This window comes from Vulpes lagopus, chromosome 11 (assembly GCF_018345385.1).
Source record: "Vulpes lagopus strain Blue_001 chromosome 11, ASM1834538v1, whole genome shotgun sequence".
Classification (NCBI taxonomy): Eukaryota; Metazoa; Chordata; class Mammalia; order Carnivora; family Canidae; genus Vulpes; species Vulpes lagopus.
In genome coordinates this window covers 6,220,046-6,241,896 of record NC_054834.1, presented here as the reverse complement: position 1 = coordinate 6,241,896, position 21,851 = coordinate 6,220,046, and the positions used below count along the sequence as shown (strand labels likewise).

Genomic DNA, 21,851 nt, shown 5'->3' with positions numbered 1-21,851 from the left:
GTACAAACAGCAGTGTCTCTGTCATTCATAATGCATCCGGGCTAAATATTAATGATGCTGCTAAATGGTGATTTGCTTAGATATTATGTCATTGCTGATCATTTGTTTTCTCTTGTTTTGCTTTTTATTCATTCATTCGAGAAGCATTTATTATGCAATTTACTAGGATTCTGAGTACTTATAAATAGTGCTGCTCGAGACATTTTTGTATAAGTTACATTTGGCCTAGTTAGGGAATGTTAGTTACCCAAAGTGGTGCCACAGAGTCAAGAAAACTTAGTGGTTTCCTAATTCTTACAAAATTGCTTTAACTTACCTAAAACTCTCAGGTTCTATGGTAGGTGAATTCAGGCTTCCCTAAGGACACAGGCTGGCTCCCTGTTAGGGAGGTTACTTGTGAGATGTTTCCCTTCCCTTTGAGGGAACCATCTGAGGAGGAAGGGATAGAGGGGTGGTTAGGCATTGTTCGTTAGAGCTCCTGTCGTTGGGCTACCGTGTGCCGAGGCTCGGTGGCAGGCCTCACTCCTACACACGCTGCCCTGCTGCTCCCTGTCACAGTTTCCACCTGGAGAGCTGAGGGCGGAGGTTCTCTCTATGGATCGCACACCACACCTCAAGTAGACAGTTCTAGGAGCAGTTCCTGCCGTGGTCTGTATGTCCTAGAGAAGTGCTACATGCAGTATAAGGTTTATAGTTAATAGCACTGTTAACTTAAAATTTTGTGAAGAGAGTTGATCGTACATGAAGTGTTCTTATCATCATCATAATAAATTTGGGGGTGATGAATAGATTTATGGCATATATTGTGATGATGTCACTGTATATATTTATCTCCAGACTCACCAAGTTGTATACATTAAATATGTTCAGCTTTGTGTAGGTCAGTCATAACTCAAAAAGGTGGTTTAATAAAAAAAAATTAGGGGGATTGAGAGTAAGAAGTTTTCTCTCTCCTGTTCACGTGAGGACCTGCTGTTCTCAAGATGCAAAGGGAGTGGAGATGGACATTTGTTGATTAGTTCTTTTACACCAGATACTCCTCAGTTGTCTCTTTTTTTTTTTTAAATCTCTATTATTTTTTTCAAATGTTACTAAAAGATCTGACTAGTATTTTCTGTAACATTCAGAGGTTGCTGTATGTTAAACTTTCAGAGTAGTCCCACTTTTCACATGTAAGTGGATTTTTATTCTTTCATGTTTGGAAACACTTGAATAGCTTCAAATTTACACTCTAGCACAGGATGAAGTGCAAATTTTTCGGTTGAAATTGAGGAGGGTGCAAAATTAGATTTCATCTGAATTAGCCTAAGTCATCCTTTGACTTTTTTTTTCTTCCAAGAAAGAAACAGTAGATCAGACGTATGAGTCAAAGATTTATAAATTTCCTCCTTTTTTTCTTTAATCACTATGTTGATTTGTAGTGCGGGGAAAAGCAGTCATGTCCCATGTGGCCACAGATGCAAGATGCCACGTGTCCTTTGTCCACAGTACTGGCCAGGTGTCAGGTCTGTGGTCCCTTTACTGTCAGGATGAACATGCGGGGGGCATCTGGAGCCCCGGCTGCGTGCCACATAATTCCCCTTGAATGTCTATGGCGTCTCGTATTTCCAAATGACAGTGAAGCATGTCCCCCATGTGCCGTCTTTCCCCGTCCTGCCTCTTTTCTGCATGCTGGTGCTCCCTTCCTGAGGTCCTCAGCACCCTTATCAACCACACCCAATAAGTAGGTATCAGATTCTCATTTTACCCCTGAGCTATGGCTGCTGGAAGTTTCCCAGTCACTGATGTCTTCGAGCTCTTTGTCTCCCACAATGCCACCAGAAAGTTATCGATGAAAAAAAAAATTAAAAAGCACATAGGTCATATTATTCTTTTGCTTTAAGGTTCTCTGCTCACTTTGCTACCAGCATGTCCACACTCAGCCAAGGACTCAACATCCTTTACAGCCTCATCCCTCTGCCCATGGACTTTCTTCTGCTCAGTGCCCTATGTCAGCCAGTTGGTCTCTCACAGCCCTGCTGTCTCACTGGACCCCTGCATGTGCCCTCTGCTGTCTGCCTGGAAAAGGCCCCCTTAGTGAAATTGTCCCAAGCCACATCTTTGTTGCCTTTCCCTTCTGGGTGCTTTGCCAGGTTCTTTAACAGCATTGATTGTAGTGAATTTTAATCCCTCTTATGTACTTCAGACCCTTACGGAGCCCATGATTCAGTAGGATTACATCTCCGGCACCAAACGGATTCACGTCTGCCGGCTGAGTGAACTGGCCAGCCTGGAGTCAGGATTATAGGGGCCACACTCGGAGCCTGGAGCCCTGCCATGCTTGAATTGCTTGCTCAGCCCATGTATCCGCACAGCTGCTAAGGTGCAGCAGGTACATGGGACACACTACCCCACAGCCTGGGTTCCAGCCCTCACTCACCCACTTGTGCAGCATTGAGTCATATGCACAACTGGGTGTGAAAGCCTATATGATGGCACAAATGACCATATAGTCATCAAACGTGGCGAGAGCTACAGAGGTAAACTGGGGATGTGGGGAAGCCATGTATGTGGGAGGCTGTCTGGTGTACAGGTAGGTGGGACTGAATGTTTAAGTGGGGGTGAGCGGAGAAGGAACGAAGGACCAGGAAGTGGGCAGGGAGGACCCTGTGGTCTTCCTTTCGCACCAGCCTTTAACATGCCCACCACGTCTCTGGAGCTCCAGTGCTCCAAATAGCTGTTGTCGATGTCCTGTGACCACGGGACCAACTGCAGGACACCACTGAAGGTGGCATAAACGTAGGAGCCTAGGGCAGGGGAGTTCCAAATAAAAAAGAGTCTCTTTGTAGACAGCAGAGAAAGACTAGAAATGCCAGTCAGCAGCTATTGAGGGAGAAGCACAGCCTCTCAGACATCTCAGGTAGTGTGGTTTGGCCCCATTCTACCTGTGGTTGGAGGCATTCTCAGGAGTAGGGGCCGTTCATTCCCTCCAAGACCTCTCATGATGTACTGACCATTGGAGCAGCATAAGAGCCCATTCACCACTTGTTGAGAGCATTGGTTTTGGTGCCCCTGTCTCTCTGGTGAATCACCATCTCTCCCATTTGTGTACTTCATACAGGCCAGTAGCAGCATGAGACAGGCAGTCTCGAGATAGACCAGAGTGTCGTATGAGAATAAGACTTGCTGGGAGCTTTGTCCCATCACTCAATAAACTTTGCTTCACTATCATTCAAAAAAAAAAAAAAAAAAAGAGAGAGAGAGAGAGAGAGAATAAGGTTTGCTTTTTTGTTCCACGGGAGTCGGCAGTTTCCATAATTTCACTACAAAATCAAAGTCGGTGTCATTTGTTCACAGCACTGTGCTTGAGAGCAACACAAGTGGTTTGATTTGATTTTTTAGAACTAGTTAAAAAAAAAGGGGGGGGGGCCTGTTGGCTTTTCAGTGATTCCAGTGTAGATAGATACCCACCTCATCCTGTCAGTGGGATTCATCCTCTCTGCAGCTGTTTGTGGAGATCATGTAGCTCTCAGGGCACCGTGCCCTTGGAAATGTGCAGTGTAAAAAGAAGGCCATGCAGAGCTTGGCACTCTGTGGAGAAACTCAGTGCACTAACGTGACATAGTACATTCGCAGGGTCACTCTTATGTCCAGTGCTCAGGAAAACAGTATCTTCATGAAACACAGAATAGCGTTTGTGGATTTGCTGGGGAAGTCTCTTCTGCTGACCTGGGGGAGGGCAAGTGTATTCTGCTGAGCTTTGCTTATTCGTGAAGAAGAAACAGCAGAAGGTTTTAGAGAACCTATACTCGTGCACTGGGGGACAGGGAGAGGGTAGCAGCTCATAGCCTGGCATGCAGAGGGGCACACGGTGGTGTTCCAGCTGGGACCAGCAGCCCAGGCCAGTGTGGCTGAGTGAAGAGAGGCAGATCTGTACGCTGCAGAGATGCTCCTAACTGGAGGATTGTGGCAGCATCATGGTTCTAGGGGGCTGATGCAGGTTCGAGCACGACTTGGGGGAAGAGACTGACACACGATGCGTGCAATTGAAGTTCAGAGGCAGGACTCCCAAAGAAACAAAGGCTGAAGCCCAAGGCTGCATTTAGCTCAAGCTCGATGAGGGGGTATCACAGAAGCTGTGTTTTGGGGAACAAAAAAAGTCAAGGCACCTGAGCAGGTCCAGGTCCTTAGGGTTCTTAGGCACCTGGACAGCCCAAAGTCTGTGAGATCAGAGTGGTCCATTGGTTCTTCTGAGCCTAGGCACTTTCTATGTAAAATGGAATCATGTGAAGCAAAGCACTGCTCGTTTTAGTTAGTCTTTCTATACAGAGGTGGCCAAAATGCAACTTTACATACAGAGTTCTATAAATGCTGTAGCTCCCCAGATATTCCCACGCCATGCTGCTGGCAGGGGCCATGGGTACATCCTCCTGGGTGGAGAGGAGAGATGGACTCCCTTCCTTCATTCGGAAAACATGAGCCCATGGGCAGCAGCCACTGTGTTCACACAGGAGGATGGGTGTGGCTAAGATATGGTCATGGCTGCCCTCTGAGAACTTGTAGAATGAGGGGGCGTGCAGGTGAGGACGAGGGTCAAAAGATACAAACTTCCAGTGATAAGGTAAATAAGTTCTGAGGACGTAATGCACAGCATGCTGACCATATATAAGCTAAGAGGGTAGATCTTCAAAGTTCTCATCAAAAAGAAAAAAAATACGTAACTCTGCAAGGCAGTTGATTGTTAAATAACTTATTGCAGTGATCATTTTACGGTATGAATATATGTAGCAAATCGTTATGTTTCTATCTTAAATTTCTATAATGCCCTGTGTCATTATACCTCGATAAAACTGGAAGAAAAAAATAACTTTTCAAACCGTGGCAGAAAACGGTACAGGTTCCATCAAAAGCCTTGGCTAAAGCGGAGCTGTGGGAGGAGAGCTGGGCTGGATTTCAGGGAGACCTGAGCGGTGTTCTCAGCTGAACGTGGTGTGCACCAGATGAAGGTAGGGAAGGGGGTTACGGCGGCCACTGAGGAATGGGTGATTCCCTATGGCCTCTCTTCTTTGTGGGGTCTCATGTGGCCACCAGCGTGAAGGGTGGGGTCAAGGCCACGTAACTGTGGCAGGACAAGTGTAAAGCTGCGTTTAGGGAAGAGGGTGGGGGGCAACGTTTAGAGTGTGGATCCTGACCGTGTCATCACACCAACAAACAGAGAAATCGGAACATTTATGGTGTTCATGTGATTGGTTTCCTTTTAAAATGGTTTCCTTTAATAGTGATTAACGTGACTAACACTGATTAAAAAAAAAAACAAAACAAAACGGAGATGGAGTATTCCGTCCAGTATTCCACTGGGAGATGCATCCTTACTCCTGTACAGCCGCGCATTTACGGCGAGTTTGTTGACGGTTTCCTGGCAGTTTAAGGTCTCGATCTTAGACTAGATCTGTCTGATTGCAGCAACTCCAGTGGTCGGACCGCATGACACCAACGGCAGGAAAATGGAAATAATGGGGAGTGTGTTTTGATAGTTGAATTGCCGTCCCAGGCAGAGCTGCAGTTCGGTCTGGGGACAACCTGTTTGTTGGAGCCAGTGGAAAAAAAAGATTTCTTTTTCAGTGTGACGGGAGGCAGGGGTGGGGGGGGGCTTCAGGGACGTGGAGGTGGCGATGAGACAGCCCCGCCACCTCTGCCCGCATCTCTAACCTCTGTGGCCCGGAGGTGTTCGTTTATTTCCAGGAGAAACCGCGGCTGAAGGGACGCAGGTGAGCGCTGCACCTGCTGCCCGGCTGCGTGCCTGGCCCTCCGCTGCGCTGCTCGGGGGCGCCCCCTTCAGGATGAAATTATTTTAGAACCGATGGCTTTGGTGAAAGAAGGAAGGTAACTGACAATATTTAAGTGATGCGTTTAAAAGTCATAAATGCCAGTGTCCTAATATACTCTCACAGCTACCAGGATACTCCCTGCCAGTCCATCCCTGGGGGCATAAGGTGACTCGCTGGCCAGATAATTAGGGCGAGCGAGGAGCTGTGGTCCTGAGAGCTGTTTCATCTAGGGAAGCCCAGGAATTCCTGCCTTAGGGCATGGAGTTCCTCCTTGCCAACCAAAAATATTTTTCCAGAAGGTTCGGTGTATCCATCTGATTTTTTCTCTGTCATTCTTACTCTGGTGATTCTCTCTAGCTTTGATGCCACCCCTTTCCTTTTCTAGGACACCTCAATCGTTATTTCTTATGATTTGCATTACTCAGTTTATCTAAAGTAGATATGTCTAGAACAGTCTGCCATCTAAAAATGGGAGTTTAATTTTTTTTCCTACCATTTGAAAATGTGAGGGTTTCCCCCTGCCCATAAAAACATTTAATATCCTTAGCTACTACAAACAGATGACACACTCCACACAGAGTACAGTTCAAAAGGAAAGGCATTTTCTATAGCCGGCCCTGCTGGTAGGCAGTTCATGTTGTTGCCTTAATAACCACAGCATTTCCTTCTATGATCTTTGATCACTGGGGACGGAAACTTCTAGCTCATTTAAGTCTTCTGCTTATGATTCTCGGCTCAGCCAATGACGGAGCAAAGACTGAGTTAGAGTCCCTTTGCTGCCCAGCCCACGTTTTTTGAAACCTCTCATACTTCAGGGCAGATGACACAAGTCTGAAGTGTGTACCTTCCATGGTTCCTGAGTGCAAAGCTGGTCAGACTGTCCCCACTCACTTCATTTGCATTTAAGATCCTTAGATTACCTTTCACTTCTGCTTTTGTCTGTCCAGACTTCTCCTGAGCTCATCATCATGATATTTTCTCCTTAAATGTATTTGAAATGGCTTTTATTTGTTCTTTAAGAGCTGATGTAAGGACAGACGTGGGCCAAGCTAGACAGAGAGCTCCTTGTTGCAGAGAGGCCCCCGGAAGATGTATTGTGCACACACACCTCCTTCTGTCACTTGTCACATGTTTTAAGCACATGCACCGTGTGTTAAGTGCCGTGTGTAGCCTCAGTGCATACAGTGGAGTTTAAACGGATGGCCCCTGCCTCTGAGCTCCCAAAGGACAGCAAAGCAGACTGGCAGCAGTGGTAACTCCTGACCTCTGATCAGTAGAAACATGTGGAGGCTATAGACCCCGAAGTTAAATTATGAAGTTTGAAAGTTTTATTTTCTTATCTTGCACATTCAGGTGGCCTGCAGAACTTCACAAAAACACAACATGCATTTTTCATTGGTTCTGCTGTTTACCTTTTCTTTTGACCTTTTATAAACTTTTAGTGTCCTCTAATACATTTCATCTTTTTTTGGAAGACTTTTACAGTGTTGGGAGATACTTTAAAATGTGTTTCTATCTGCTGTTTGATGTATTAATAATATTTTAACTTACAAAATACAAATCAAAACCATGAGGAGATAACACCTCACACCGGTCAGAATGGCTAAAATGAACAACTCGGGAAACAACAGATGTTGACAAGGATGTCTGGAGAAGGGGAACCCTCTTGCACTGTTGGTGGGAATGCAACCTGGGGCAGCCAGCCACTCTGGGAAACAGTATGGAGGATCCTCAAAAAGTGAAAAATAGAACTACACTATCACCAAGCCTTGTACTGCTAGGTCTTTACCCAGGATGCAGAAATACAGATTCGAAGGGATACATGCGCCCCAGTGTTTATAGCATCATTACTAACAACAGCCAAACTATTGGAAAGAGCCCAAATGTCCACCACCTGAAGAATGGATAGAGAAGATGTGCACGCATGCACACGCTTTCTTTCTCTCTCTCTGCCTCTGTGTATATGTATATATATATATCTCCACAATGGAATATTACTCAGCCATCAAAGAATAAAATCTTGACATTTGCAATGTGAATGGAGCTAGAGTATATTATGCTAAGTGAAATAAGTCAGAGAAAGGCAAATACTAGATGATTTCACTCATACATGTAATTTAAGAAACAAAACAGATGAATATATGGGAAGGAAACAAAGGAGAGTGGGGGTGGACAAACCATAAAAGACGCTTAAGGAAGGAGAACAAACGGGTTTATGGAGGAAGGTGGGTGGGGATCAGCTCAGTGAGTGATGGTATTAAGGAGGGCACCTGCTATGGTGAGCACTGATTGTTATATTTAAGTGATGAATCACTAAATTCCACTCCCAAAACGATTACTACACTATATATTAAATAACTAGAATTTAAATAAAAATCTGGAAAAATTTTTAACTTTTACATCTTTGTGAGGGAAAAGCTATCTAGTGGGAAGCCAAGCCAGATTTGAGACCCATGAAGGTAATAATAATTACAAAGTGAGCTTAGCAGTGGGTATGTAGCCAACCAGGGATACTTTATTAGTTCTCTTTGATTTATCATAGGCAAAAAGAAGGAGAGAAAAATCATAAAAAGTCACAGTTTCCTACTGGTCATCAGGTTCAAGCCCACCTTCCAGCTGATGAATAATTACTCTCTATTCTACTCCACACCGCCAAATTGGCCTCCCATCTGTCACCAGAAGCTTCAGTGAAAGAAAGCAAGCTCCAACATTATTTTTGCCACTTTTGGGCACCTCTCACCAGCATTTTTGTCATGAGGCTTTTACAAACTGGAGAAGCGCATGTTTGTCCCCACATTCAGTTACTAAAGGCTGGCTAAGAAGTCCGTACTGCTAATTTCCCACAAAAGGAACTCCAGTATTGAGTTTGACAGTTTATTATGCATCTGGGTAGTATCTACTCTTCGAATTAAAAGTAATATGTTGGTGTGCCTGGGTAGCCCAGTTGGTTAAGCAACCAACTCTTGATTTTGGTTCAGGTCATGATCTCAGGGTTATGGGCTCAAGCCACTCATCCGGCTCTGTGCTGAGTGTGGAGCCTGCTTAAGATTCTCTTTCTCCCTCTCCCTTTGCCCCTCCCTGCCTAAAGCAAATTAACATGTCACCATTCTAAACCAACATGGAAGATAGTAATAAACATCTTTTAAGGCACAAAAACAGACTAGATAAGAAGCATTGATGAGATGTAAAAACAAAATTCGGTAACAGTGGAGGACTGCCTGCAATACATATTACAGTGTCTCCAAATGTGTTAAAACATCAAGTTGTGTTAAAAATCCAATTATATATACTGCTTCAGAGAAAGGAAAGCTGAAGAATATAACAGAGAAATAATAGGGGTGCATTAGGGGGTATTTAGCAGAGAATGATCAAAGGTGATTTGATAGCCACACAGGAGAACCTTGAGCGAGAATCAGAGGTGGAGGAAGGGGAATCAGAGCTGGCTGTCACCATCTCAGTAGGAGGCAGTGGGGGTCTGGGCCCGGGCGGTGGCAGGGAGGTGGTGGCAACAGACAGGTGTGCATTCACCTGGCCTTAGAGTTGATGGGACTTAGGGAAGAGTTTGAGTGAACAGAGGGACCTAATCTCTAAGAGGGGGGAATAATATGTTATGAAGATCAATAGACATTTCTAACGTGTCTGGTTCTTGCTACTCGAAGTTTGACCTGGAGATGTACGTGCATCTCTGGGAGCATGTTAGAAGTGCAGATTGTCTTGTGGCATCCCAGAGGTGCTCTGTCAGCATCTGCATTTTAACACGATTCCCAGCTGACCTGGAATGGGACCCACATAGAGGGGTCTAGATGTTTGATAAGAAAAAAAAAGGGCGGTGAGCAGTGGTGGCAATAACTAATCTCATCCAAGCTAAGCATTAAAGCCTGTGTGAGAGGGGCGCCCAGGGCGCTCTGTTTGGGCATCTGCCTTTGGCTCAGGGCGTGATCCCGGGGTCCCAGGATGGAGTCCCACATCGGGCTCCCTGCATGGAGCCTGCTTCTTCCTCTGCCTGTGTCTCTCATGACTAAATAAAGAAAATCTTTAAAAAAATAATAAAGCCTGTATGAGAACCTTTGAGATCTGCAGGACTGAAGTAGAATTTAGTCCTTATATCTGTTGGGATGTGATCACTGTTGCTCTTTTTCTGCCTTGTCTACGATTTGTTCTGTGGAATACCATTATATTCTTAGCACAACTATTCTAGCTTCTGTTTTTAAAAAATTGTCAGTAGTGGGCAAAACTTTTCTTCTCTCAAATACTGATTTATACAGCCAGGAAAGAAAAAGTGAATATATTTTTTAAATGTATATTTTATTTATTTATTCATGAGAGACACAGAGAGGCAGAGACACGGGCAGAGGGAGAAGCAGGCTCCATGCAGGGAGCCCGACGTGGGACTGGATCCCAGGACCCTGGGATCACACCCTGAGCCGAAGGCAGACGCCCAACCGCTGAGCCCCCCAGGCATCCTAAAGTGAACACTTTTGATAGAAGGTTTTATTTCCTACTGACCTTGCTCACAAAGCTTGCGGCTGCCTTTTCTTGTGGAACACTGGGGCTCCAGTGTTCGTGCGTGTCTTAGCTGTATTTCAAGTCTTTAATCTCTGTAAACCCTGGCAGGTCAGCATGAAAGTATTAGGGACTAATACAGATACTCCTTTTAACTCAACCCCTCCTTCTCCCAAAGAAGCAGTAAACCCCCCCCCCACCTTTTTTTAAATGGATAATAAATGCAGAGAAAGTATACAAATTCATTTCTTCCCTGATTCTCTTCTTTCAGCTTACCAGTATTACCAGTCTCTTGTTTATCCTTCAAGAAATAACTCATGATTTTCTGAACAGATACATATATAAAAAAGAAATCTTTTCTGTGCTGATAAAAAATAATTTTGGGGACACCTGGTTGGCTTAGTGATTGAATGTCTGCCTTTGGCTCAGGGCGTGATCCTGCAGACCTGGGATCAAGTGCCCCATCGAGCTCCCCGCAGGGAGCTTGCTTCTCCCTCTGCCTGTGTCTCTGCCTCTTTCTCTCTGTGTCTTATGAATAAATAAACAAAATCTTTAAAAAATAATAATTTTGTATTGTGAAGGTAAACTTAAGTTACATATTGAGTAAATTCAAGTCTATAAATGAGAGGAAAGAACGCTGGGAACTATAGGAGTGCCCGTGCATTACTATGAATCTGATTAAGGTTAAAAATTACTGGCATATTTAAAAGAATTTTTCAAAATGTACACTACGAACAAAGTCTGAATACGTTTACAAAAGCAGAAATCACAAAGCTCAGGGTGTGCTCAGTTTCATTTCTAACTTGATGCCTCTCTAGCAGATCTTGGGAATGTGACTCAGTTTCCCTAAATGGCAACTCTTTGCTTCCAGTTGCTCAGACCAGAAGCCATCTTGACATTTTCTCCCAACTGCCACGTTTATTTAGATTATCACAGGGGCCTCCTAACTAGTCTTGCTTCCTACTTCCTTGCTCTGGTCTATTTCCAACAAAGCAGACGCAGTAACAGGTCAGAGCTTCCTAAGTGGAAGACTTAGAGCTCTCTGATCCCAGTCAGAGGTCTTTTTTTTTTTTTTTCCAGTCAGAGGTCTTTATAGCACCAGCAAGGTCCCTCTCCATCTTACGTCTCCCCCTTATACTGCTCTTCCGCTCCCAGGGACTTCTGCCGTCCTCCTGGCTCGTTCCGCTCCCCTGTACACTGGCCTCTTGCTTTCTTCACACCTTCCAGGCTACTCTGTTGGCATCTTTTGCACTGTGATTCCTTTTGCTTAAAAGACTTTCTCTCCATCTAAACCCTCTTTGCCAGGTACACGCGGCTGCTCCTCCATCACCTGCCCCCCCAGGTGCATGGCTGCTCCTCTATCACCTGCACCCCCCCCCAGGTGCATGGCTGCTCCTCTGTCACCTGCCCCCCCCCAGGTGCATGGCTGCTCCTCTGTCACCTGCCCCCCCACCCCAGGTGCATGGCTGCTCCTCTATCACCTTCTCCCCACCCCAGGTGCATGACTGCTCCTCCATCACCTTCCCCCCCCCCCCGCCCCAGGTAACCATGGCATGTCCTTCATCACCCTTCCCCATATGCTCATGGTAGATTTCTTCATTTCTTTTAGGTCTTTTACCTTCTCATGAGACCTAGACCCTCTCTGTGTTCACAGTGAAAAATTATATTCCCTTTCCTTCTCCCTTGTTTGCTTTTTTTCCAACATCCTTGCTTTATTTTCATTTTTAACACTTAATATCAGTGAACATACTATTTTTTTATTATTATTTACTTTACTTATTGTCTCTCTTAGCTGCAAGCATTGTCAGGACTGAAATTTTGTTTTTGTCATTGCTGTGTCCTAAGTGCCTGGAACAGTGTGGCATATAGTAGGGATTCAATATTTGTTGAGTACTCAAATGAATGTAGGAATCACTGTGAATGCTAATACAAAAATATATGCAGTGAATGTAAGTTGACTTCTAAGGGTACGTTCATAGCCTTATTCTTGGTTAAAAGTTTAAAATATGAAAGCAAATGAACTGATCTCTCCTTAAAAGAGGTTCAGAAATCAGTAAACTCACAGAAAGCAATAAGAAGCAAATAATAAAAAAATATAAATTAATTGCACAAAGCAGAATAGATTTGCAAATTTAAAAGTTAGTATTTGGTACAAAAGCAATAAAAGTAAATATCATTGCAGGTCCCACCCTTGATATATCTAATCAGTAAAACAGGGAAAAAATAAAATCATAAATTAAAACACTATAGGTCCAAAGAAGATGAAACATTACAAAGAAGTATTCATGAAATGGAAAGTCTTGGTAAGAGGGGAAAGTGTACATTACCAAAGATGCATCAGAATATTGAAAATTTCAGCAGACCAGGCAAGAGTTTGAAGAACTTTTCAAAGGATTCACTACTAAAATGGCTCTAAATTCATATGGTATCTTTGAAACTTTTAAGAACCAATTCATTTTAACGATATATGAATTACACAACATATAGAAAATTATGGAAAAGAATTATGGAAATCTACATAATTTCTTTTATAAAGCTGGTGTAACTTGGAAGCAACAACAGTTAACTTATACCAAATTGTGTTTAATGGGCATAAATGTAAAAGTCCTGGAAAGCTGAATTTAACAATGTGTCAAAGAAATAAACCACCACTAGCACACATTGATCTTCCTAAGAGAGCAGGGATCATCCAATATTAGGCAAGCTATTAACATTATAAGTTTGATCAAAAAGGATTTTGGGGAAATGTTTTTGAAATTATCTCTCTCAAGCCTGTGGACACAGCCTGTTTCTGCCCGGCCTTCTCTCTGGTTTTCACATGTCGGATGAACTGTTCCTTCTGCTACTTTCCTAAATGAGTCAGAAACGAGTCCATCTCCTCAGTTTCTCTTCTCCATGGGAGGCCAGATGGTCAACCAGGTCAGTGTTGGGTTAAGACTTACTCTTCTAGCCAGATGAGCAGAGATCTAGCAGATGTGTCCGTGTGAGCTGGTGCCACCACCTACCTGGCCAGGTGCTCTGCGAGGGTCCATCCTCTTCCTCCTGCCCTTCCACCTGTGCCACAGATTTTCCTTCATGTTTCATCCCTGTATTTGCCAAGTGTTTCTACCTAAGGGTTCACGTTCCTTAGGAAGTACATAATCCACCTCCTTTCTGTTCTGTTTAATATTCCCAAGGCCTCTCCATCTCCAATATTTAAATCCTATCCTAATTTCCAGCAATATCCATGAGTTGTGACTGTTAACATTAAAAATGCCAATTCAGTTGGACACACTTGCCCATATGTCTCATTATTCTCCAGTATGAGGGGCCATGACGCACTGATGTTACATACACAGCCCAAGGCACATCTCTGGTACAGAGACCGCAGCCCACCCTGCAGTCATCTGTGACAGGGAGTTGAGGTCATCTTTTCTTTTTTTTTTAAAGATTTTATTTATTTATGATAGACATAGAGAGAGAGAGGCAGAGACACAGAGGGAGAGGCAGGTTCCATGCCGGGAGCCTGACGTGGGACTCGATCCCGGGGCTCCAGGACTGCGCCCCGTGCCAAAGGCAGGTGCTAAACCACCGAGCTACCCAGGGATCCCCTGAGGTCATCTTTGAATGCCTCTGCCCTCAGGAGTGATGGATGCAGTTGGTGCAGACTTGGTGGGCTGGGGCAGCCTGTTCTTCCTGTTGTATCAGAAATGGATGTGTCTCAGGAAATTGTCAAGTGTGCCCAGCACAGTATAGCAGAGGCAAAATTCAAAGCAACATCACCATTCATCCCTCTTCAGTCATTCACCTCACATATTTATGGAATATCACACGCCACCGGACTCTGAGGGTTCCAAGATGAATAATACTATCTTCATGTGCAGACAACTTGGAAAATTACACTGTTTTGGATGCTAGGCAGACAGGGTACCTAATCCAGCCAGGAAGGGAGTGGTAGGCAGTGAGATGTAACTTCCTGGAGTTGGTGATTCTGATCTGAAACTTGAAAGGTAAAGGGGAATTAGCTAGACAAGAGGCAGGGAGGAGGGTGGTGAGATGGAGGGGTGGCCTGCATGTGGAACACCCAGAAAATGTTCTCTAGTGAGGGTGGGGGGTGAGGTGAGCAGGATACAAGCACGAGGTTCTTGTTGGGAGGAGAGGATAAGGCAGGGCAATAAGAAATAAGACTGAACTAAGAACCTGATTATTGACAGTCTGTTATCCCTCATAAAGGAACTTAGCTTATAGTCCCATGAGGTGAGTAGGGTGCCCCAACCAAGAATGGGAATAAATACAGGAAGTCTGACTCATGAGTGGAAAGGATGAGCTGTGAGTCTGCTGCAGTGTGTTTAAGAGACCTGCCTACACTTTGAGGAGCAGCGTGGCTAGAGGAGTTGGATGTGGGGAATCAGGATATGGGGTCTGGTTAAATTGAGAACTAGGCCATAGGTAGAGTGAAAAGAGCACTGAAACTCAAGAGCTAACTCCAAATGGGGGCTAATGATAAAGACGCAGAGAGACTGTTGGGAATTGGGACAGCCTGGGGCTGGTAACCTTTCCATCTTGCGGGCCACACGATCTTCCTCAGGCTGTCTCCACCTCTTTCTGCATTTCCACTCCATTCGCTGCTACCAGCCAGATTCTTCTGCATTTCAAGAAAAGATTGGCCCAGCTCATCCAGTCACAAGTTACTGGCCAGTCAGCGTAGTTGGGTGGTGGCAGGGTCGCTGTTAAGAAAGCTTGGCAGCCAGACCATTCTTTAGCGTAGGTGGGGTAGTTCTATTTAGGAGGATCGGCTATCAACTGACATCTTTAAGACACTCATACTCACCGTTGCTGAATCTAGAGTTCTTTCTCGAATCATGCTAAGACTCTCAATGAAAAGAGAGATGATGGCATTAAAGATTGAAATGGCTTCAGTTTTCTGAAGACAAGATCATGTGCTAGGAACAAGCGTGCAGCCCGGGTGGGAAGTCTGTGTCATGACAGTTCTAAGTCAAGCCCTTCATTTTTTTAATAGAGCTCAGAATGTAGGCCCATCGTGTCACCAGTCTTCTCTTGTTTTCCCATCCCTGTCTAGCCTGAATGTCCCCCGTTGATCACCCTATCATGAGGGACACCTGTCACAGTGGAAAAAGCCCAGGCTTTCCACTGTACTTCTGTGTTCAAATCCCGGTGCTTCCAAATATCAGCTGTGTGCTCTTGGCAAGTTACTTCATCTTCCTGAGCCTCAGTGTCTTCGAGAATATGTATACAGTTCTGGGGGCGCCTGGATGGCACACTTGGTTAAGCATCTGACTCTCAGTTTCAGCTCAGGCTGTGACCTCAGGATTGTGAGATTGAGCCCTCTGTTGGGCTCCATGCTCAGTGTGGAGTCTGCTTCAGAGTCTCTCTTCCTCTCCTTCTGCCCCTCCCACTCATCCTCACTCTCTTTCTCAAATAAATCTTAAGAAAAGAATATGTGTACAATCCTGATACCGTTCCTGTCTCCTTCCTGTCCCCACACCACAGCCATGCAATGTGTGGATTTCCTCGTGTGTGTGTACCTGTGCAGTCCAGATGTGGAGCAGACTGGCATTACGGATGCCCACTCCATGCTTGAGGAAGCAGGAGGCACAGCCGTGTGTGGCTGTCACTGTTCTACTCGCTTCTCCAGATCCTTTCCTCTTTGTGTAGCGTAGAAAGTCTTCCTGTAACTCTAGCTTCTTCATAGAATCCTCTCTATGTTTTCTTTCTCTAACTGGACTGTCAGCCATGAACCTTCGGTCCCCAAGGGCTAGCTCTTTTCTCCCACGTTCTACCCTCATAGGGTAAAGAGGTGGTGCCGGCATCCTCTTGGTGCCTGGCTCCCACCCTTGCTCATGAAGTCTTGAATCCCAGTGGGCTCTGACACTCCTTGTCACTATTTTGCTACCGTCTGTGGCCATCTCTTCTTGAACATTTGGAATCTATCTGCTCAAATAACCTACCACCTGGATTCAGTCCATATAGAGATTGTCTGCTGTGAGTGCCCCGGTCCCCATCCCCACACAACTCTGGGTTCCCTGTGCTCCTTTCGTAGCTGCTGCCTCTGTTCTCTCCGCACATGCAGCAGAATGCATAGCTGTCCTCTTGTGCACCAGGCTCTTTGTTAAGTGCAAATGTTGAACCAGGCTTACGAGGTTTCTACCCTCATTGAGCTTATATTCTTCCCTAGAAATCCTTTCTCTTGCCTATATATGTGTCCCTATACCCTATAAACAATCTCAAGCATTTCCCATCCTTAAAAATGCATTTACCTCTTCCTGTATCTCTTTAGCTACCACCTATCTCCTCATCTGGTGATCTCCTTCCTTCCCCTGAACAGATTTTTGCCCGCTGCTGTTGCTGCCTACCACTGTCTTAGAGCTGTTGATAAGAAATCCCAAACACCATATCCATTGAAAATTTGCTGTTCTTAGTTTGTCCTGTTTGACATTGTAGAGAACCAATCACTTCTTCCTTAAAGGTTCTCCTTTCCCTTTGCCACCATGATGCAACCCCTCCTTCACTGTCTTTCATTATTTCTCCCCAGTCTCCTTGCATTCTTCTCCGCCACCTTCCATGTATTGTGTTCTTTTCCTGTCTTGAATGTTGGTCTTTCCTGCAGTTCCCTCCTCAGCCATCTTTTCTCTCTCCCTGCATCCTTCCTGCATGGCCTTAACCACACCCATGTTTCTGTTCCCACTTTTACATAAGAGGCCTTAGCTCCAACAGACACAGCATGGAGCTTTCATTGGTCTTACCCTTACCTGCACCCTCTCCCCTGCACCCCTCTTCCCCTGCACCCCCTCTTTCCCTTTTACCCTTTCTTTCTCTCTAGTATGTTGGGCCCTTTTATCAAGACCATAAACCAGGATCTTTTCTATTCAGACCTTTTCTCCATCCTCAAGTATTTCACATTGAGCTGGTCCCCAGGGCCTTTTGGTTACTCCTCTTGAATACTTCTCATTCTCTCTTTCTCTCATAGTCAAGGACTTTGATCACATATTTTCTGAACTATTACAATTGCCTGTTTTTTTTTAATCTTTTTTTTTTTTTAAAGGTTTTGTTTATTCATGAGAGACACATGGAGAAAGGCAGAGACACAGGCAAAGGGAGAAGCAGGCTCCCTGTGGGGAGCCCGATGTGAGATTCAATCCCAGGACCCCCAGATCATGCCCTGAGCTGAGGCAGACACTCAACCAGAGCCACTCAGGCTTCCTCTTTTAAAAAAAATCTTTAACTTTTCATTTATATAAAATATACAGGGATCCATATCAGGGGCTTATAAACAAACACATCCCAAGGCAGTGGGAAGATGCATAGATAGAAGCAGATGCTGTCTGCTGGGCCATACAGGTGTGAGATGAGGCAGTGGTGGATAAAGGTGGCATTTGTGGCTGATTGCTCTCCTACTGACACCTTGGACTGCATTTCTGGCCTTATGTTCCTGTTACACATTCTCTCCTTTAGCAAATTTGTACGTTTCCAAAATCTGGTATTTGCTAGGTTTGAGACATCTTACACAGATTGGTGGGCATCTCTCCAGGAATCCAACCTTTATTCAGTTAAACTATGGCAAGACAGATTTGAAAAAAGAAAAACAGCCCTAACTAATATATATATATACAGGGGTGACTTCTCCGACACTCCCAGTATCTTTCGGGTTAAATGAGGCCTAACCCAAATAAACCGAGCCTACCCACAAAATTAGCCTAGCCTAGAACACACCCAAAGCTCACCGTCTTGTTTAGTTTTTTCTTGATTCTTTATATATTCAGCATTTTCCAGTGTTATCAACATGATCAGAGTAAGCTAATCTAAAAAATAGACTCTAAAACAGAAGCTCAAATATTTTTACCCATTAAAATAAGGTACAGTTAGATCTGAGACAAGGGAGCCAGCTTGTTCCCATCAGCTTCTTTGCTCCCTGGACACCCCCCACCATGTCCTGCACCCTGGCCTGAAGCTGGGGAGCCAGCCCGCATCTTATAGCCTCACCCTTGGAAAAACTCTCCTCCGGCAGCGCCAAAGGCAAAAAGAGATTCCATAGACGTGTCGACCCGCCCGTCTCATGTTTGCTCCCATCGTCTTCCTGTCTGTGAGCTTGGGCGCATCTGGAAGACGGGTGGTCACCACCCTGGTAGAATGTTAGCCCAGTAGGTGGGAATGGAGACCATCCTTCAGCAATCTACTTTACAAACTGTGTTCTCAAAGAGCTTTCAGGGCTGCCAGTGATAGTTCTGGCCAAGAGGCAGGAAACTCGGGTCCTCTAACCACTGTCCCAGAAGGTGGCCGAGCATTGGCTTACCTTACCACGGCCCTGGTTGTCTTCGCTTGAAAGTGGACATGGCCCTCAGTGTTGGTAGTTTCTTCTTTCCAGAGCCTCCTTGGTGTATCATTCAGGTGTTGGGGTAGTGACATCGGAGCCCCAACCCCTGCCATTCTCGATCCTGTTACTGTCCTGTCCTATCACTTAGTTGCCCTTTCAGGCATCTGCACCCAAGCAGAGCACAGGCTCCGTGAGGCCCCGGACTCCCGTGTGGCTCTTGCTTGTTACCATATCCCAGACGCCCTGCGGTGTCGGGGCTTTGGGCGCTCAGTGCATGTCAGCTGAGTGAATGATTGGGGTGCTGGTCTCCACACACCCTCCAGCCTGGCGGTGCTCTGGGTGTGATGGCAGTCGGTTTCCTCTGCTGTGCTCACATGTGCTCATCTGTCTTTTCAGGAGCCCAGCAGCCGGGGCTGCCATATTACACCGACCCTGGAGGACCGGGGATGAATCCTGCCGGGAATCCCATGGCGATGGCTTTCCAGGTCCAACCCAACTCACCCCAGGGAAGCACAGCCTACCCGCCGCCCCCTTCTTACTGCAATACGCCCCCACCCCCATATGAACAGGTGGTGAAGGCCAAGTAGCAGGGGCACTGCCCAGCAGCTGCCTGTGCGACCTCACGGGGGCAGGGAGGGCACTCTTATGCCACCTCTCTGCCCCCATCAATGTTCGCTTCCAGGAATTGTCTTCTGAGCCACTAATGGCAGATTCCTCTTTGATATCTTCAAAGCAAGCACAGCTCCCTTTCAAGTTTTCTGTGGAGGACCAATATTTGAATTTACTCTGTGTCTCCTCTGTTGCTTCTGTTTCTGATGTAATCTGGGCTCTGGCAGAGTGTGGACAGCCCATGGGTTGACACCTTAGATCCTCGGGAGAGAGACCGAGGAGGAGGAGGCAAGGCAGGGCTGTGCTTGTGCAGGTGAGCACAGGTGAGCTCAGGTGAGCAGCGGGAGGAGACTGGTGTGGGCATAGGCAGCTTCCTCCCAGGCACCACAGGCAGCTCACAGAATTGAGGCCCCACGGTTCCCCTCTTTGAGCCCCTCATCCTGTTAGTCTTTCTCTCTGAGACGCTGTTAGACTTCGGTGTAGAAGAAGCCTCTTGCCACTTCCTATCTCATCTTAAAGATGAGAGTGGCACAGCCAGGGCTGGGAGAGTGCTGTGTACATCAAGGAGATGAGGACCCAGAATCAGGTCAAGTTGGATGTCTACAGTTACCCGAAAATCACTAAGGAAAGTTATTTACATTTATGGGAAGTTGCTCCCTGCATCAAACTGGGACATTGCATTTTATGAACTCTTGGTCAGATGTGACAAAAATAAAATGTTTCCCTCTTTTTTAGCGAGTTTGTAGAAGCTCATGTAGAGTGTCCTCTGAGGTCAGATTCAGAGGGTCTTCCCTGAACGTCAGCAGCTGTCTGGCCTTGGTTCCTGACCAGAGGCCTCTGCCCCCTTCCCTGAGCCAGCCCTGGCAATGAGCTGTGATGGACCCCTTTGCAGCAGAGAGGCACACCAGGCTGGGAAGTCACATCAGCCCCTTGGGAGAGCAGTGTCCCAGCAGGGGCCAGCCAGCGGTTTTGAGGCTGGGGCAGCAGCAAGCCAGGGCAGCGGTTTGTTTGATCTCAGCTGCTGTGCGTTGTTGGGCTCTGAAGAGGAAAAGCTTGCTGGGGGAAAAAAAAAAAAAGATGGGAATGCAAAATCCCAGGAACTACAGGAAGATCTCTTCAAAAAGTACTGAATAGATATCACTGACAACTTAATCAAAATTAGAATAGAAGATGTGGTTGGAAACCCTATCAAAGAAACATCTCTCACCCTGGGGTCTAACAAGTAGTCGCCAGGTCAGCAGAGAAGTTCCGTTCCTCTGCAGTGGATAGTAATGCTGATAGTACATTTAAGTCCAGATCGAGATCTGAGCACTTGTGTGTAGGAAGGCAAAGCAACGTAGCCACAGTGGGTAGGTCCCTGTGTGTAGTGTGGGGCAGGGCGGGCAGGGCGGGCAGGGCAGGGACTTATTTTGTAATGAACTAATTGGAGCCTCTTGAGAAATGCTTACTCATTGAACCTGAGCATCAGAACATCTGGCTGGAGTGGACAGTGAGTGTTCTCATGCCCCCAGACCAGGCCATCCACTGGGGTATCGCTGTAGGGTAAGGGTCAGAAGGCAGGGCAGCGCCGCAGCAACTGCTCAGACTTACTGTCCTCGAAAGATGGCGAATCTGCAGCCTCCCAGGGAATTCCACAGGAAATGCTTGGAGCCAAACAAAAACCCGGGGAGACATCGTCTACAAACACAGATGCTGCTGCTGGGGTCTTCGGCCACCCTCGTGTGACCTCCCACCTCCTGCCCCTGACTGCGGTACCTCCCCATCCTCGAGTCCTTGATTCAAATGAGACAACAAAAGCACAACGTTTGCTGTTTACAACCAAGGACAACAACTACGTGGGTCCAGAAGGTTCCTCTTCCTCCGGGTCATTTGTTTTGCATTTTTTACTTCAATTTCTCCCTTTGCTTTTTTTTTTTTTTTTTAAATAAGCACAGTAAAAGCTGCCCCTGGAATTGGATCGGGGTGCCACTGAATAGGCACCCAAATATCCATGACTAAATTTTATTTATCTTTTTTGATAGCAAATGATCTGAGACTGAATGATTTAGGTAGAGCTCAACAATTTTGTATTCCATGTTTGTGAAGAAAAATTTTCCCTTGAACCTGGGCGAGAACCCTGCTACAGTGAACACGGATACTATATGTAGAAACTCCACTCGTGGTGACATTTCCTGGCCATTCTCATTTTGTCTGTGCTGACAGTGGACCGTGTCCCCCTCCTGGAGTGAGTCCAGCTCCTGGTGTGTTGAAGTCTTAGAGAGTCATTGGTTAGGAGTAAACCAGGAGCAGATCTGTGCATGTTTTTTCTCTGCAACATTTGGCTCATTTCTTTTTGTTCTCTTTTGATAGAGTTCCATTTCCTATGTATGTATAAATAAAAAATAAATTTGGGCACATGCTCTCATTGTTTTTCTGGAAAGTGGGAAAGAGGGTGGAGGTGAGGTTTCTTTTTTTTGTGTGTATTTTTTTTATTGGAGTTTGATTTGCCGGCATATAGCATAACACCCAGTGCTCATCCCATCCAGTGCCCCCCTCAGTGCCCGTCCCCCAGTCATCCCGTCCACCCACCCACCTCCCCTTCCACTGCCCTTTGTTTCCCAGAGTTAGGAGTGAGGTTTCTA

General features: G+C 45.8%; 1 protein-coding gene across 1 annotated transcript in view; it reads left to right on the top strand.

Moving 5' to 3' along the window:
* Nucleotides 1-21,622, top strand: part of VOPP1 (VOPP1 WW domain binding protein) — a 97,072-nt gene extending 75,450 nt beyond the window's left edge. The window contains exon 5 of the mRNA XM_041722181.1: nucleotides 19,018-21,622. Within this exon, the coding sequence (XP_041578115.1) occupies nucleotides 19,018-19,208 (191 nt within the window). The 3' untranslated portion in view covers nucleotides 19,209-21,622. The remainder of the gene's footprint in view (nucleotides 1-19,017) is intronic.
* Nucleotides 21,623-21,851: the final 229 nt, after the last annotated feature.